This window comes from Eucalyptus grandis, chromosome 9, assembly GCF_016545825.1.
Source record: "Eucalyptus grandis isolate ANBG69807.140 chromosome 9, ASM1654582v1, whole genome shotgun sequence".
Lineage (NCBI taxonomy): Eukaryota > Viridiplantae > Streptophyta > Magnoliopsida > Myrtales > Myrtaceae > Eucalyptus > Eucalyptus grandis.
In genome coordinates, this window is record NC_052620.1 from 41,763,495 (window position 1) to 41,779,323 (window position 15,829).

General features: G+C 41.1%; 5 protein-coding genes across 5 annotated transcripts; 4 read left to right on the plus strand and 1 right to left on the minus strand.

Annotated features, from left to right (window-relative positions):
• Window positions 1-1,548: 1,548 nt before the first annotated feature.
• LOC104419878 (costars family protein) lies at window positions 1,549-3,894 on the plus strand. Its single transcript, XM_010031698.3, has 2 exons — window positions 1,549-1,794; window positions 3,449-3,894. Exons 1-2 carry the CDS (start codon window positions 1,714-1,716, stop codon window positions 3,638-3,640), a joined length of 273 nt encoding a protein of 90 aa, XP_010030000.2. The 5' UTR covers window positions 1,549-1,713; the 3' UTR covers window positions 3,641-3,894.
• A 608-nt stretch (window positions 3,895-4,502) lies between these two features.
• Window positions 4,503-5,963, plus strand: LOC104420839 (UDP-glycosyltransferase 91C1). Its single transcript, XM_010032617.3, has one exon. The coding sequence runs from the start codon at window positions 4,503-4,505 to the stop codon at window positions 5,961-5,963; it is 1,461 nt and encodes a 486-aa protein (XP_010030919.3).
• A 192-nt stretch (window positions 5,964-6,155) lies between these two features.
• LOC104419879 (fructose-1,6-bisphosphatase, chloroplastic) lies at window positions 6,156-8,931 on the minus strand. Its single transcript, XM_010031699.3, is given in 4 exon segments — window positions 6,156-6,733; window positions 7,010-7,406; window positions 8,286-8,423; window positions 8,425-8,931. Coding segments are annotated over 4 exon segments (1,212 nt in total). The 5' UTR covers window positions 8,701-8,931; the 3' UTR covers window positions 6,156-6,332.
• A 1,142-nt stretch (window positions 8,932-10,073) lies between these two features.
• On the plus strand, window positions 10,074-12,172 carry LOC104419880 (nicotinamidase 1). The gene is made up of 5 exons (XM_010031701.3): window positions 10,074-10,307; window positions 10,735-10,918; window positions 11,125-11,258; window positions 11,383-11,568; window positions 11,695-12,172. The coding sequence occupies exons 1-5, from the start codon at window positions 10,167-10,169 to the stop codon at window positions 11,785-11,787; spliced, it is 738 nt and encodes a 245-aa protein (XP_010030003.2). The 5' UTR covers window positions 10,074-10,166; the 3' UTR covers window positions 11,788-12,172.
• A 668-nt stretch (window positions 12,173-12,840) lies between these two features.
• On the plus strand, window positions 12,841-15,283 carry LOC104419881 (60S ribosomal export protein NMD3). Its single transcript, XM_010031702.3, has 2 exons — window positions 12,841-12,987; window positions 13,600-15,283. The coding sequence occupies exon 2, from the start codon at window positions 13,608-13,610 to the stop codon at window positions 15,135-15,137; it is 1,530 nt and encodes a 509-aa protein (XP_010030004.1). The 5' UTR covers window positions 12,841-12,987; window positions 13,600-13,607; the 3' UTR covers window positions 15,138-15,283.
• Window positions 15,284-15,829: the final 546 nt, after the last annotated feature.

A 15,829-nucleotide genomic window follows, 5' to 3' on the forward strand; every position in this document is an offset into this window, starting at 1 on the left:
TCGCTGATTATGTGAGGCTGAAGGCCAGGTGGCCATCTAAGTACTGGCCGAAGAGGGTCTGGTACAAGATGGGATGAGGGATTTGCCGTCACTGCATATTTTCTCAAGTATTGCGATAGCATCAGAGCAGGGTTTGTTGCTGATCTTAATTCCCTGATGAAAGATCACTATACTGATGCCTTCTTTGTGCAGTTGCTAGGCAAGACTGTTGATGAACTGTGGGATGATTACAAGTCATCATACCTGACCCTTGCCAAGACAGTTCAGTACGAGCTCATTGACAATTCAACTAGTCCTGGTAACACTAAGCTTGAGACCAACATCAGCGTAGGTTATGCCATCATGATCCTGCAGCTTGCCTCTGAATACGTCATGAAAATCCTAGGTGAAGCGAAACCATATGAGAAAGTAATAATTGTCCAAAACTTTGTCAATACTGGCATTGGAAGTTATCCTTTTGCTGTGGCCAGCACTACGAACAACAACATTCGCTTGAGCTCCAACCACATTGAATACCACATTGGTGACGTGCGTGCTGAATTCAACGAGATCTTGTACCATGAAAGCATGCGGGTTTGGCAATGGAATGGCAATGGCATGGCCCTAATTGGACTCATCACTGGCATTGCAGATTACGTGAGGTTGAAGGCAGGGTGGCCATCCCCAAGCTGGCCTGAAAGAGGTTCCGGTTCAGGTTCGAGATGGGATGAAGGTTATGTGATCACGGCCTACTTCATAAAGTATTGTGACAACCTCAGAGAAGGATTTGTCAGTGATCTCATTGCGATGATGAAGGATTACTACAGTAACGATTTCTTTGTGCAATTGCTCTGGAAAATGTCTATGAACTGTGGTCTGAGTACAGGTCTGCCTACAAGGGCAATGCGCCAGCACCAGGACCAACTGCGTCACCGCCTACTCCATCACTCTAGCTACATAATCATTTCCGTACTTGACAGACATAGTTGCTTTTGAGAATAAACCCGGTTTGGTTACTCTCTGAATTAGTTGAACGATGATTAATGAACATTTTGTCATCACATGCGTTGAGCTATAGGTGATCTGCGTCCTCCTGATGTTCAGCCATGAATGCTTCTTCTTCCATGCTTCAACCAAATCCACTAGATGATTCGAGTGATACTGATGTTCCTTTTTACAGATTAACTCAATTATATAGACAGATCAATGAAAGCATCTGCATAATCTATGGCGTCAGAGTAGTGTGAAGAAACAATAAAAAAAACGTCATTCAAGATTAAAAGTGAAAGTGATTCAAGTCAGTGGGTTATTTGGATTTTTTTGATTCAGATTATGCTCAAGTTGCCCATAAAAAGAATTAAATAACTCGAGCAAATCTGAATAATACTCTATGTATGCTTATATATATATTCCTTAAGGAATTATTCGTTTCGTTTTATATCGTTCAAGTCTTAAAGTAGATCAGAATAGAGAGAAAATTAACGAAAACTTGATAACCAAAATAATTGTTTCAGGCAAATAAAATAGAAAGTCTTGGCGTCTCCCATTTTCGTTCACGTGCCTGCCTTTTGATATATCCCACTGGAGATTTTCTCTGCCTTTCATATATCTGCGGTGATGAAAAAGGTAACTCGGAAAATATCTGCATAAAGTGCAGTCACAAAGTACTATCTATATATAGTTTTCGAACAGCGAAAGACAACATCGGAAGGTTAAAAACAAGATACAGAAACCATGAACGTAGAAGAAGAGGTCGAGCGACTCAAAGAAGAAATCAAAAGACTGGGCAAGATCCAAGCTGATGGATCTTACAAGGTACATTCTTTCCTTTGACCTTTTATATAACTTGATCTCATTGCTCACCAACGTCAAATTCTCATTCTTTGCCACTGGAGCTGCCGACCCACCTCCTGTTTTCTTTTCCATTTCAAGAATTTAGATCTGCTGAAATCATTTGATATGTGATCAAATTCAGTTTTCCAATTATACGAATTATGTGCGTGGCTGGACATATGATCTGGAAAGAGGAATCAAGATAGATCTTCGATTCTTTGAGAATTCAAGCATATTATTTTTAGGGTGTGCCAAGATTCATCATGTACAGATAGAGATCTTGAAGATTCGTTTTGATGTAGTTGTGGAAACTCTCAGGTGCCAAAACCATATAGAAACATGCCCTTTTGTTCTGTTTGATTGAATTGATGGCATGTTGAAGCTTGTGTAAATATGGACTTAAGCCACATTACATATATTGCCTAGTATTGCTCGGCTTGCCGTTCTTCCTACATCAACATAATGGCTTTTTATGCGTTTACCATTGTAAAAGTTTGGGTTTTCAACCTGGATCTGCTGTTTCCTAACCGAAAAAAAACTTGATCTGCTGTATCTTTTTCCAATTGACTTGTACTCAGTAAGGATTCCAGCGACTCCTTCCAATTAACTTAGATCTATGATGGGCCGTTGGATGATGTTGAATGTTTCAGCACGTTGTTTGAACTTAGTTCCAGGTTGATATTCTCAAGCAGTAGCACGGACAACTAAAACAGTTTCTATCCAACACCGGTTACTTCTATAAGACAAGAGCTCCTTATGGAACAATTACCTATCCTATCTGATTCACTGCCAATACCCAGAAAATCTGGTATTTACCCTTTTGGCATCCATTCATTAATATTCCCTCCTGAAGAGGCACAGGAAGTTCAAACAACACTCTGTGTCCTTAATAAGAATATCAGGTCCATCTTGTATCCTTTAGTTAGTAATTGAAACAAGCTAAATTTGCCCACCTTGTGTTAGTTTCTTTACTCCTATCATATCCAACCAAATCCAAAAGCTGTAACTTCATTTTTTTTCTCTGAATATACTTTCTATGGAGAATCTTTAACTAAGGAAACTTGGAAATAAGCGGAGAAATGGAAATAGGTCTAACTGAGAAGAGAGCTCAAGCTCATAACAAGATGCAGTATGTCCTCCACTCAAGGGCGTACCAATGTCATGCAGAAACTGAAAAGCCCTTGATTGATCTTTTTATTCTTTTTAATTAAGCAGTTTATACCTTGTTTACCCAACTTTAGCAGCAAAGTCCCAGACCTTTTCCTTTCAGCATTTTGTCAATGACATGGAAATGGAAACCGAGCAGTCGTAAGAGATAAAAATGTTCTTAATGAGTTTCTGTAGTCCTGTTGGAATGAGCTACAGCTTGCACATGTACTCAAATATGCATATGAAGGTTGGTAAGAGACTTGAGGCGTGTCTTCGACCACTTTATGCTAGTAAAGATGTGCGAAAGTTGGGCCTATTGAGATCTCAGTTGATATGTTAAGCTAAGAATTGCCGACTTTTGTCCTGCTACTTTGCCATATCAAGACTGCTTTTACTTATGCAACTCTTCCGCACACCGCCAACCTCATATGAGATTCTAATAAAAAAGAATGTAGTCTCGAAATTGACATTGTTTGCCTGTCTCAAGGTAACATTCGGCGTGCTATTCCATGATGATAAGTGTGCAAACATATTTGAAGCACTCGTTGGGACGCTAAGAGCAGCAAAGAAGCGTAAGTTTCTTACTTATGATGGAGAGCTCCTGCTACAGGGGGTCCATGACAATGTTGAAATCACTCTTAAACCCCCGCCAGCAGCTGTGGCAGTGGCAACAAGCTGATGCTAATTGGTCCACCTGGCTCAGTCACGGAAATAATGACTACTGTATTCCTGTTATGTAATGTCTTGTATCTTATCTCGGATAGTTAACATGTTTGAAAATGTCAACATCGTGTCAGACAATTTCATCTGTGGTCGTTGCTCCATGAATTCGAGCTCAGTGAAAGCAAGTGCTATCTGAAGGGCATTTTGTCCTAATATATAAGGGACCTATGTTGAGTATTATTATTTGTCAGTGAAGTAGCAGTTGTTTTTTTTTTTTTTTTTGGGTGATTCCAAATTTGTTTCCTCTACACTGAGAAGTATGGAATGGCTTTAGCCACCGGGCGGCAGTTGAGTAGTTCCAACTGAAAAAATGAATTTAACCACGTATTTTAGTGGAATAAAATTATTGTTTCATGTCAGGATATTAGTACATCAAACACCATGTTAGACACTCTTCAGTGATTATAAAAACGTCCATGAAGAAAACGGTAGGTGATTTATTCCAACTACTTGGCTAGGAACAGGATTACAGCTTTCATGAAATATTCGATAATTTGTGGTACAGGTTATGACCATCGAGCCAATTTGCAGTTTCAACAATTCACTTTGATATCTGAAATAGTTGCAAGATACTGATGGGATGAATATAGGGCGAGGACTGTTGATGCCCAACATTTTTCCTGTCAGTAGCATAAAGGAGTTGAACCGAGCATAATCTTCAACTAGGAAGAACAAAGCATATATGCAAAAGAGGACAATGTGACGGGGTGAGATGCTCTCCTTCAGATGATTTTGTGGAAGCACGAATCTCGTCCCAAGAATATGCCAAGAACAGTAATATTTAAACGATCCACACGAAACCAGTTTTCATGAAAAAGATGATTAACAACGTCTTTGCATTAGCAGAGAAGATCCAAAAGGCTTCCAAACAATATGAAATAATGATGTTCCCATGGTTGGCATTTGGCCACATCCTTCCATATTTCGAATTGGCCAAAAGATTGGCTTCAAAGGGGATCCATATTTCCTTCATCTCTACTCCCAGAAATATACAGAGATTGCCTCCAGTTCCCGATAACTTAATTGAAAACATAAAGCTTGTCCAGATCCCACTGACGTCAGTCGATGGCCTGCCCGAGAATTCTGAGGCTACTATAGACTTGCCATTAGAGTGCACTGAGTATCTTAGGAAGGCCTGCGACGGGTTACGCGAGGCACTAGAGCAGCTCTTGTGCAAGATTTCACCCGACTTAATCCTATTTGATTTTGTTCAGTGCTGGATCCCACAAATAGCCGCCAAATTCAGCGTGCCTTCTGGATATTTTAGTGCGTATGCTGCTTGTACACTTGCATTTTTAGGGCCACCAGCAGAGCTCGAGTCATTTGGCCGGGGAAAGAAGCCAGAAGATTTTGCAGTAACTCCAGACTGGTTTCCTCTAACTTCACTAGTGTCTCAAGGTCCTCACCTGGCACAAAAGATGTTCAAGAATTTATACTTCCCTGATAAATCCAGCTTATCATGCAGCCAAAGGTGGGCAGCAACTCTACATGGTTGCGAATTTGTTGCTGTGAGAAGCTGCTCAGAATTTGAAGGTGAATATCTAAACCTTCTTAGAGGACTCTACCGGAAACCTGTACTGCCAGTAGGTTTATTGCCTCCATTGTCCAAGAACAAAGCATGTGATCAGGCTACCGGCTCAAATTGGTCACATATCTCCAAATGGTTGGACAAACAAGCTAGAAAGTCTGTACTGTTCGTCGGATTCGGAACAGAATACAAAATGCCTCTGGAGGAAATCCACGAGTTGGCATATGGGCTCGAGCTCTCTGAGATGCCTTTCTTCTGGATCCTCAGGAAGCCCGGAGGACTAGAATTTGATAGCTCTGAACTGCTTCCTGATGGGTTTCTGGAGAGAACCTCAGAACGGAGTATGGTTTCAATAGGGTGGGCTCCGCAATTGGCAATACTTGGTCATCCTGCTATCGGAGGGTGTCTGTACCATTCTGGGTGGAGTTCTATCATTGAGTCGCTTGGATTTGGCCATCCACAGATTACGATGCCCATGGTAGATGACCAGGGCCTTAACGCAAAGCTGTTAGTGGAAAAAGGTGTCGGGTTCGAGGTGCCCAGAAATGAAGATGGATCATTTCACAGAGACGCAGTTGCCAAGTCCATCAGACTTGTGATGCTGGAAGATCAGGGAGAAGGATTGAGAGTGAAGGCAGCCCATATACAGAAGATTTTCGCCGATCAGGATCTTCACGACAGTTACATCAACGACTTTGTAGAGTTCCTGTATAGCCGCAGAAAAGGATCATCAGATACCCACGATAGCTAAGAAGTTGTCGTATCTTGAGAGAGACGCATTAATATCTGCATTGTCGTCGAATAAAGATGAGTTCTAGTCTTAGTAGCATGGCAATATAATTTTTTTGGTGTATGTTGTATTCTTGTTCTAGTTACCCAAGAGAGGGTACCTATTTAAGGAATATGCAGCAATGACAGTTTGTTATCACACTTCAGTGACTTATTAGACAAAGCAAAATGCCAATCCTTGATCACATCTCATCTAATTGCTGATTTTACATATGATCCCAAATTAGTAAAGTACATTTTGAATGACTTGACATTTACCAAAACTGTAAAAGGGAGAGGACCCAGCAACAAAACTCATCAGACCAATACAGATTTCATTGCGACTGGGGACCTAAACTTCATATCCAGGATTTACTTTTTGCTGAACATTTTCATAGCTCTCCAATTCTTCAATGTCCTCTGGACTGCCCAAAAACAGTGGCAACCTTTGATGCAGCTTCACAGGTTGAATAGAAAGAATCCTACTTTTGCCATCAGAGCCCTTGCCACCCGCCTGCTCCACAAGAAAGCTTAAAGGATTTGCCTCATAAACTAGACGGAGATGATCTCTAGGATTCATTGCCACGCCACCATACAGCAGAGTGCGATGAAAATCGGCCACCAGAGAGCATATATAACGTGCTGAATATTTCTTGGGGTATCTTCCTTTCCCTTGCCGAACAGTGTCAATATACCGTCTTAAACCATCCGGCCAATCAAAATATCTTGCATCATTTACAGAATAAATTTGCCCTGAGCCCAGAAGGAAAAAAAAAATTAGAAAAGCTTTCATTCTGGCTCCATAAAATTTCCTGTTTTAAGAATGTCTCAACCATCAATGCAGCATGTTATTGGAAAAGGCTATGGTTGGAAAGAGGATCAAGTTCAGTCAGCATATTTCACCCTCACCTGAAAAATGCAAAATCGTGTAGAAATTTCCTAGGAAACATACATTTGGACTGCTGCTAATATGAATTACTCAACATTATTAACTTCAGCTCTAGTAGATTGATCATAAGATAAAATTACCTCTAGGAGGAATTTTGATGTTTGGATGAGTTAGAATGAAGTCTCCTGTAGATTGATCCAGAGTAAAAGCATGTGTTCCGGAACCAAAGGTAGCACAAAGAATTGTGGCTGAAGAATAGAGAACATAAGCAGAAGCTACAAGCCTGGTTCCACTCTGCAGTGAGTTCAGCTGAGCCTTCTCATCTTTAGGTAAATGATCAAGTTCCACAAGCCGATTATATATGCCGAAAATTGTTCCTGTGGGAATGGATGCATCGATGTTCCTAGAACCATCTAAGGGATCTGTTACCACAACAAATGGGCCACCATCAACTATCCAAACTGGAGCATCATCTTCTTCTGAAGCCATGACAGCAACTTTTCCAGAATTCCTTAGAGACGACAAGATAATTTCATTCTGTGCAATGAAGACACAGCCATCATCAGACATGTTCTGTTTCTCTTCTTAGCAACTATATAAACTTGAAATAACTGATGTTACAGTTAACAATACAACTATACTCAAACATCATCATCATCATCACCATGAAGATCAGCACTCTAGACCAGCTTCTTACAGATGCAAGCAGTAGGAGCTAAAAGGCTTAAGTCAGATCGCCTTTCAACCAGTGGAATCAAACATCTGTTCTATCCCAAGTTTAGCAAACTTTTAGGAATATTTGAGGGCTACCTCTTAACCACATGTCAATATGGGGAAGTTACCAAGCCAACCAGCCCTCAACTTCTAAATTATGGCAACTTTATTGTCCCCTAAAACATTGGCAATCAGTTCAGAACTTATTTTCTAGATGTCAATCACAATGAAATTAGATTGTGCCACGCATGCAGCGAACATTTATTTGCAGAGTGCCCATTTGCCAATGCAACCAAAAACCAATGGTGGAATTTGCCCCTGCTACAATATAATCAGTTCAGTTACAATCCAAATTCTGTGGCTTGAGTTCAACTTGGCCTCACCGAAAGTTGATGTGACTTCAAACTTTGACAAAGAAAATTATTGCCCTTCATCTAACACAGAAGTCATGAAAACATGCTTCGCAAAATTTTTATAATAACCTAACTTCCTCCACATAAATCTTCAAGCTTGTGAGAGAGCGACATGCTTAAGCAATGTGATCAAGTCCTATTCAGAAGTACCATCACATAGAAACCTCCTGAAATCTGCCAACTGAGCATTGGACATCAAAAAGTGACACTGACATATATCATGATAGCACACACAAGCTGTACCCAACGGAAAAAAAAATCCCAGATTGGACTGAACAACTTCACTCACAGAGACAATGTCCAGAGGCTTCGGGGCATCTCTGCCTGATTCACCACCCACCCCACCAACAAGACTTGCTTGCTTTCCTAAGCTGGAATTGAACGGAGAAGCCACAAGAGAAGCAATCCTCTTGCAAGCATACTGCAATGTGATCAAACAGCAGCACCAGATCATCTCCCACGCCAATCCCCTCCTTACCCAAGAACTCTACCAACGTGCGGTACTCACTCTGGCCCTCTGTTGCACCGCCGGTCGCGCAGCACCTCACCGAAAACCCAGGAAAAGAAGCCATTTTCGAGGTGCAAAACCTGTTTCTTGGAGGAAAATTCGGTAGTGTCCGAAAATTCTGGGCCTTGGGAATGAAAAGGAGGGACCTTGGAGACGTCGACGGAAGTGGGTATTCGAGCGTTGTGGGTAATTGCATAGTAAAAGTTTCGAGAACTGGGATCAGATGAAGGTCAACTCAAAATCCAGGATGTGGCAGGCTACATGGGAAGTAAAGGAACAACCTTTTTGCTAAGTTCTGATGGATGAGGTGAAGATTTTACTTGGCAGAATTTGAGATGGAGATGATTCTATCTGCAAATTTTGGATAAAAGGAGACTCTTTGGGAGTGGTAGCAGACCGTCAGTGGCGGCAAGAAAGTGGAGAGATTATGTTGGCCGCATTTGGGAGCAGGAGACCAAGGTAGGCTCCAAAATTTTCTTCTTTTTATTTTTGGGTTAATTTTTTCCCTTCTCTCTTTTTCAAATTTTATTAACGAAAAATTGGCAAGAAAAAAAATTTATTATTCATTATATTTTTTTAGATGAAAAGTATATAGATGATCAAATTTCGATTAACACTGGGTGTCTATTAAAAAATTCGTACCTAAAAGCTTTTTTTTATTTACTTAAGAGGAATTCAAGAACTTGGGGATGAAGCAGAGGATGATCAAACGCACAACCTCATGGATGGGAGCCATGCGCTTAACCATTTATGCCAGACCTCTTCCTCCTTTGAAATGGTCTTCATTATGTAGTCATCCGCAATACAATAAATAAAAAAAAGAGCAGTCATTCGTTATCCCTAATTATATAGGAATGACTTCTATCGAATAACTTTGTATTGGATCTTTTCTTAAAATTTCGAAACTTTATAACATCAATGGTATATTTATTTCGCGGATTATGAATAATTTAGAAAACCTTTTCCTAAAATAATCTCTTATATCGCTTAACAAAAATGGATGAATGATTTTTCTTATTATCCATGAAAATATCTATGCATTAATCAATTATTTCAATCGATATAAACAATAATATTTAGGAAATACTGAATCATTTATTTTTTACGAAAGAAATGGAGTCCAAATTCACCCCTCTATATTAATGTGGATTTTCTTGTAAAAGGGAGTTTTTCTTTTTTTCTAGCACAAATGGTACTCTCTATAATTCATCTTCAAGAAAGAAAATGGATTCAAGAGAGATAGATTCAAGAGCTGGGAGGATCCTTCTATGGTAACATTAAGAAAGATGGTGATACAAATGTGAGAGCAAAGATTGAAAATTGGGTGAAGCAATAGTAGCATCGTTCCAACTTGATCAAGCAGCCCCTGCCCCGATTTTCTTTCATTTCAAGGTCTCATTCAAAATTCACGCTTTGATTTAATCTGATGGTTAGAAGAAGATCACCGCACAGACAACGCGACAAAGTTAGGTGCGGGGGCCTCACGCTTTAATTTTTATCTGAGTTTATCTTATCCTAACGTACCACCTTTTTGACTTTGCGGCAAAAAGTTAAGAAGATTTGTCTCTTGTCTCGGCTTAGATCTTTCGTTCTTCACATGACCCTTCTCTGTGGCTCTTCCTATATTCCTTTCGGGTGAAAGAAGATCAAGAAAAGAGAACCATGGTGTCTCAGACGGTTGATCTGCTCAAGAGCGAGCTCCCGCTTGAGCAAACAAGCGTGGTCTTGGGTGAAGATGGAGCGACGGGGCTCGTTCTTGTGGACATCATCAATGGCTTTTGCACTGTTGGCGCCGGGAGTCTTGTGAGTGGAGCTTAAGCACTGCCTCTTGTTAATTCAGTTTTTATAATTTGACTACGCTTTGGATGCAACATATGAAGTTTGTGCCTAGATAGATATCTATGGTGGATCGATGGTTAATGTGCCAAGGGACGTATGGCAAGTGTTGATCAATGAGCGAGTCTCGTCAAGCCTTGTCCTTATATTTGTAGCTGGTTTGCCCTTGTTTAGTTAGTTAATGTACGAAGCGACGCATGGCAAGTGTTTGTCTTGATGTCTATGCTATATATACCGGCTGATTGCATGCTTTTTCTGGGTTTTTATGGTTATGGGTATGGGTTTTCCATAAGAAACTAGTTGAAGTCTGCCCAAATTTTTGGTCTTCAATGTGGTATTTGAAGATCTTGAGAGCTGATCATTAGGTGTTTGGTATTTGCTGTTTGTAATTCAGGCCCCCAGAGAGCCCGACGAGCAGATCTCGAGCATGGTAGAAGAGTCTTCGAGGCTGGCCAGGTCGTTCTGCGACAAGAAATGGCCTGTTCTCGCGTTTCTTGATTCTCACCAACCCGACAAGCCTGAGGACCCTTATCCTCCTCACTGTATCACTGGCACTGATGAATCGAATCTGGTCCCCGGTAAGCTCTCCAGCATCTTATGTAATAATCTGGAGTTAGCTAGTTCGATCCATGTGCATGTTTGATTGGTAGACATGAACACTTTGATAGTGCGCTGATCATCCAGCCCAGTGATCCTTGTTCTGAGAATGAATGAGGTAGTGGTAGTAATGACTAAACACTCGTATGCACGCAAGCAGATGTTGATCAGTTTTGTCAAATTGCAGCTCTGAGATGGATAGAGAAAGAACCAAACGTGACGATTAGGCGCAAAGATTGCTATGATGGGTACTTAGGCTCATTTGAGAGCGATGGCTCCAACGTGTTTGTGGACTGGGTAAAGAAGAATCAGATCAAAACCGTGAGTACTCCATGACCTATTTTTCCTTCTCTTCCCATTGCATCCAACTGAACTAGCCTCCCTTACCGAAGGAGGAGTTCACCATACCACAACTCTAAATTAACCATTTCTCTGGCGTGTGAAGATACTGGTGGTTGGGACATGCACGGACATATGTGTGCTGGACTTTGTTTGCTCGACCTTATCAGCTAGAAACCTCGGCTTCCTCAAACCGCTGAAGGACGTAATCGTGTATTCGCGGGGTTGTGCCACCTTCAACGTTCCTCTCCATGTTGCCCGAAACACCAAAGGAGCCATGGCTCATCCGCAGGTACCATCTCGCACTATGCCCCTACATGCCATCATCTTTACTTGCATGCGTACTTTCGACATACTTTCGAAACACAGCATCCGCTACAAGACGCGTCTTATGCTTGATTGAATCTGTCTTTGGCAGGAATTTATGCATCATGTTGGCCTGTACATGGCTAAGGAAAGGGGAGCCAAGATAGTTGATCAAGTGTCGCTGGGTGGAAAGGAGGAGCTATAAGCCTATCACAGCTTTGAAGAAATAAGAACATATTAATCCCATGTCCGATCGAGTTTCTCAGAGACATCCAATAAAATAGGAATGGCGGAGTAATTTAGTACAAACTCCACACATTTCATGTCCGATAGAAGAATGGAGGAATAAGTGGACACCTCAGTAAAACATGATGGAAGAACATGTCGTGCTTATGTTTTTAGTCTTGATAACATGCCATACTTAGTTCTTATCTAAGCGCTTTTGGCTCCCGTATGGAAATTATGGCACCCCCATCTTGTATTCAGCAGTAACTGGCTATAGCTAGCCATTTATAAACCAGCCATTTATAGTTTATGTTGTTTGTAGGCAATATATCAATATAAAAAGGAATGCATGAGTCGCAAGGTAATTTTTGCATTCACAAATATTTTGGACTCAATTACTACTCTAGAAGTTTTTTTACAAACACAAAATACAAATTATGTATCATTTTGTATTTATGATACTTTAAGATATGCTGCAACGATTAGATATACAATAATAACTAGAATTCCTGCACATGCAAGACCGTGCACATCCATAACTTAAATTATTGAACCTTTGAAGGTTCTATTAGATTCCTAAATTTGAATATGCTTAAACCATGTAAAATGAAAATGAAAAATATCAAGAAGAAACAAGAATGAGAAATTGAGTGAGGGAAGGAAATAATATAATTCAATGGTAGATGTGCAGATCCATTAAATGAGAATGAGAATGAGAAAGTGGAAAAAAGAGATTGAAGCAACAAAAACCCAATGATAGTCAACAATTTTGAAATTCACATTTTGGTCTACAAATAATACACATCTAAGTTAAGATATCAAAAATATATATATATATTTTTTTTCATGGGAAAATAAAGGGAATCGATGGTCTCCTATTAATTATAGATAATACAACTAGATTATGATATTGATCATAATGTAAAAATTAGCTTAATTTCCCGTTCTTTTTTTTATATATAATTTTCTTTTTTTCCCTCTATATTTTGTCGGGTGTGCTTTTACTTTTTTAGCCGGTGGCGGGTCCCCCTCCCAAGATGTAAAGACCGACTTAAAACCCTAGAGGGAGATCAAATCAACTTCCTCTTCTTCCTCCTTCTCCTTCCTTCTTCTTCTGCAACAATCCTCAATCCAAGCCCCACCTCCCTCTTGCTGCATCGCGCCGCCAAGCTCCAGAAAGGTCCGTCCTTTTCTTCCTCCATCTTCTTGGGACGTCTCCTTACATGTCTCCGTTCCTCGTTTCTTCATTCTTTGATCTCTTCCCGAACGGAATCCGCGTTCAATGCTTTTGCTCTTGTTGGGTCGGTCGCTGTCGAATTCAGCAACTTCATGCGTCGTTGTCTTCCGTTGCGTTTAGGAGCATCGAAGAGATTGTTTCCCATGTCCCCTGAATAGTTGAGGATTGTGGGAGAATGAATCTTGTTTATTTGTTGTGATTGGGAATCTAATGATCAATTGAATGAAAAAATTTATGAATTTTGGACTGCGGAGAACGGTTTTCGATCAATCCTGATTGAATTTTCACCAAGTTATTGGCGATAATTAGACCCAGAAGTGAAAACTTGATTCGGTTTCGGAAATCCGAGCTCGACGGTCTTGTTCTCATGGGAACAAGCAAAAGCACGGCTTTTGTTAGTTGTATGGAGCTGAAAGTTTTGATGAGTACATCGTATGGTTTTGTTTACTTTTCTTCCGGCCAGCTGGTATGCCTATGTATTGTCTTCCTTTGATTTCTTCTCCGGATTTTCTGGCGTTCTAATGTCTTTATCTGTGAACTTTCGGCGTATTGCAGATTTCAGCATGGCTGAAGAAGCAGGCATGTTTACGGTTCAGCAGACTGTGGGCAGCGTTTTGTGCTGCAAATGTGGGATTCCAATGGCACCTAATGCTGCCAATATGTGCGTCAAATGTTTGCGGTCTGAGGTTGACATCACAGAAGGTCTACAGAAGCATGTTATAATCATTCATTGTCCTGAATGTGATACCTACTTGCAGCCTCCAAGAACATGGATTAAAGCGCAGTTAGAGTCGAAGGAGCTTTTGACCTTTTGTGTCAAGAGGCTGAAGAATATGAATAGAGTCAGGTTAGTGCATGCTGAATTTGTCTGGACTGAACCTCACTCTAAGAGGATTAAGGTGAGGCTAAGAGTTCAGAAGGAGGTTCTAAATGGTGCGATACTTGAGCAAGCCTATGTCGTTGAGTATGTTCAGCAAGAGCAGATGTGCGAGCCCTGTTCCAGGGTTCAGGCCAACCCTGATCAGTGGGTTGCTGCTGTTCAACTAAGGCAGCATGTTCCTCACAGAAGGACATTCTTTTACCTCGAGCAACTTATACTGAAGCACGATGCTGCGGCTCATGCCATAAAAATCAAGCAGATGGATCAAGGAATTGACTTTTTCTTTGCCAATCGCAGCCATGGTGTGAAGTTTGTTGAATTTATTGGTAAAGTTGCTCCGGTGAAGAGTCGCAGCGACAAGCAACTTGTGTCTCAGGATACGAAGAGCAATAACTACAACTACAAGTACACTTTCTCTGTTGAGATAAGTCCGATCTGTCGTGAGGACCTTATCTGTCTGCCTCCTAAAGTTGCAGTTAGTTTGGGAAATTTTGGTCCTCTTGTTATATGCTCAAAAGTTACCAACAGCATTGCTTTACTTGATCCATTTACTCTGAGGCAGTGTTTCTTAGATGCTGACCAATATTGGAGGACATCATTTAAGTCCCTGCTTAGTAGTCGACAGCTTGTCGAGTATATTGTGTTAGATGTGGAGTTGGTTTCGTCTGAGGTTAATATCGGTGGCTCAAGGTACGGCTTAGCTGATGCGCAGGTGGCTCGTGTATCAGATTTTGGGAAGAATGACCTGATTTTCTCTATTAGGACACATCTGGGTCATCTTTTGAGCCCTGGTGACTATGCCCTCGGTTATCACCTTTATAGTGCAAATACAAATGACATGGAGCTGGACAAACACAAAGGCCTCGTTCTTCCTGAGGTAATTCTGATAAAGAAGAGCTATGAAGAGAAGCGCCAGAGGAAACGCAATAAGCCTCGTTCGTGGAAGCTTAAATCTCTCAATATGGAGGTTGATGAGACTAGAAACAGGGCTGATGATGAGGAGAAGGTGAACAATGAGTATGAAGAATTCTTGAGAGATCTCGAGGAAAATCCTGATATCAGGTTCAACATATCATTATACCGAAACAGAGATTACCAGCCATCCGAGGTGGCATCTGTGACGGATGGAGATGTTCCCTCTATTCCCCTAGAAGAGTTGTTGGCGGACCTTGATTTGAGCGACGAAGAAATGGTGGACACCGAGAGAGCCTAAATTCTGTATTAAGAAATTATAGTCCTTAATTGTCTTGATGTGTTTCTTTCTTTCCATTAAAAAAGTGAATGTTACAATTTGTATGTTTTGCCGAATCAAATATGAGAGCCGGCAGAGACATCTCTGTCATCATTTTTGGCCGATAACCTTCTGTCTTCTGGACTGAAGAGGTCCTGGATAGGGGTGTGCAAAATACCCGGGAACCGCCCGGACCGCCCGAAACCGGACCGAAACCGCCCGGAACCAGCGGTTCTTGAGGGAACCGGTCCGGTTCCCGGTTCCAATTTTTCGGAACCGGTGGGTACCGGTCCGGTTCTGGTTCCATGGGCGGATCCGCCCCTGGACCGGATCAGAAACGTTTTAATATAAAAAAAAAAAAAAAAAAAAAAATTACTAAAAGAAACTAGGTTAGATCTCATCTTCTCACTCCCTTCGTCTTCGCTTCTCTCTCTTTGTTTCTTCCTCAATTCCTCTTAATCCCATTGCCATTACGATTCCTCCCCAAGCGTCAACACCACCGCCGCTGTTATTCGCCCCCTCACGTCGGCCGCCACCCGCCACAACCGCGGAAAATTATTTCGCGACCATTCTATATTGAAAACCCGACCATAGACCTCTTTCCTTCCTTCCCAACTCATAGACCCGATCTAACTATGTTGAAAACCAAAATTATTTCGCGTTAAGATCGGTTC

What these genes read in the sequence shown, in the direction of transcription:
- LOC104419878 (XM_010031698.3), top strand. Translation starts at nt 1,714, where the DNA reads ATGAACGTAGAAGAAGAGGTCGAGCGACTCAAAGAAGAAATCAAAAGA. An exon ending in AAGCTGATGGATCTTACAAG is followed by an intron (nt 1,795 to 3,448) that starts GTACATTCTTTC and finishes GCCTGTCTCAAG; the next exon opens with GTAACATTCGGCGTGCTATT.
- LOC104420839 (XM_010032617.3), top strand. Translation starts at nt 4,503, where the DNA reads ATGATTAACAACGTCTTTGCATTAGCAGAGAAGATCCAAAAGGCTTCC.
- LOC104419880 (XM_010031701.3), top strand. Translation starts at nt 10,167, where the DNA reads ATGGTGTCTCAGACGGTTGATCTGCTCAAGAGCGAGCTCCCGCTTGAG. An exon ending in TGAATCGAATCTGGTCCCCG is followed by an intron (nt 10,919 to 11,124) that starts GTAAGCTCTCCA and finishes GTCAAATTGCAG; the next exon opens with CTCTGAGATGGATAGAGAAA. An exon ending in GAGCCATGGCTCATCCGCAG is followed by an intron (nt 11,569 to 11,694) that starts GTACCATCTCGC and finishes TGTCTTTGGCAG; the next exon opens with GAATTTATGCATCATGTTGG.
- LOC104419881 (XM_010031702.3), top strand. Translation starts at nt 13,608, where the DNA reads ATGGCTGAAGAAGCAGGCATGTTTACGGTTCAGCAGACTGTGGGCAGC.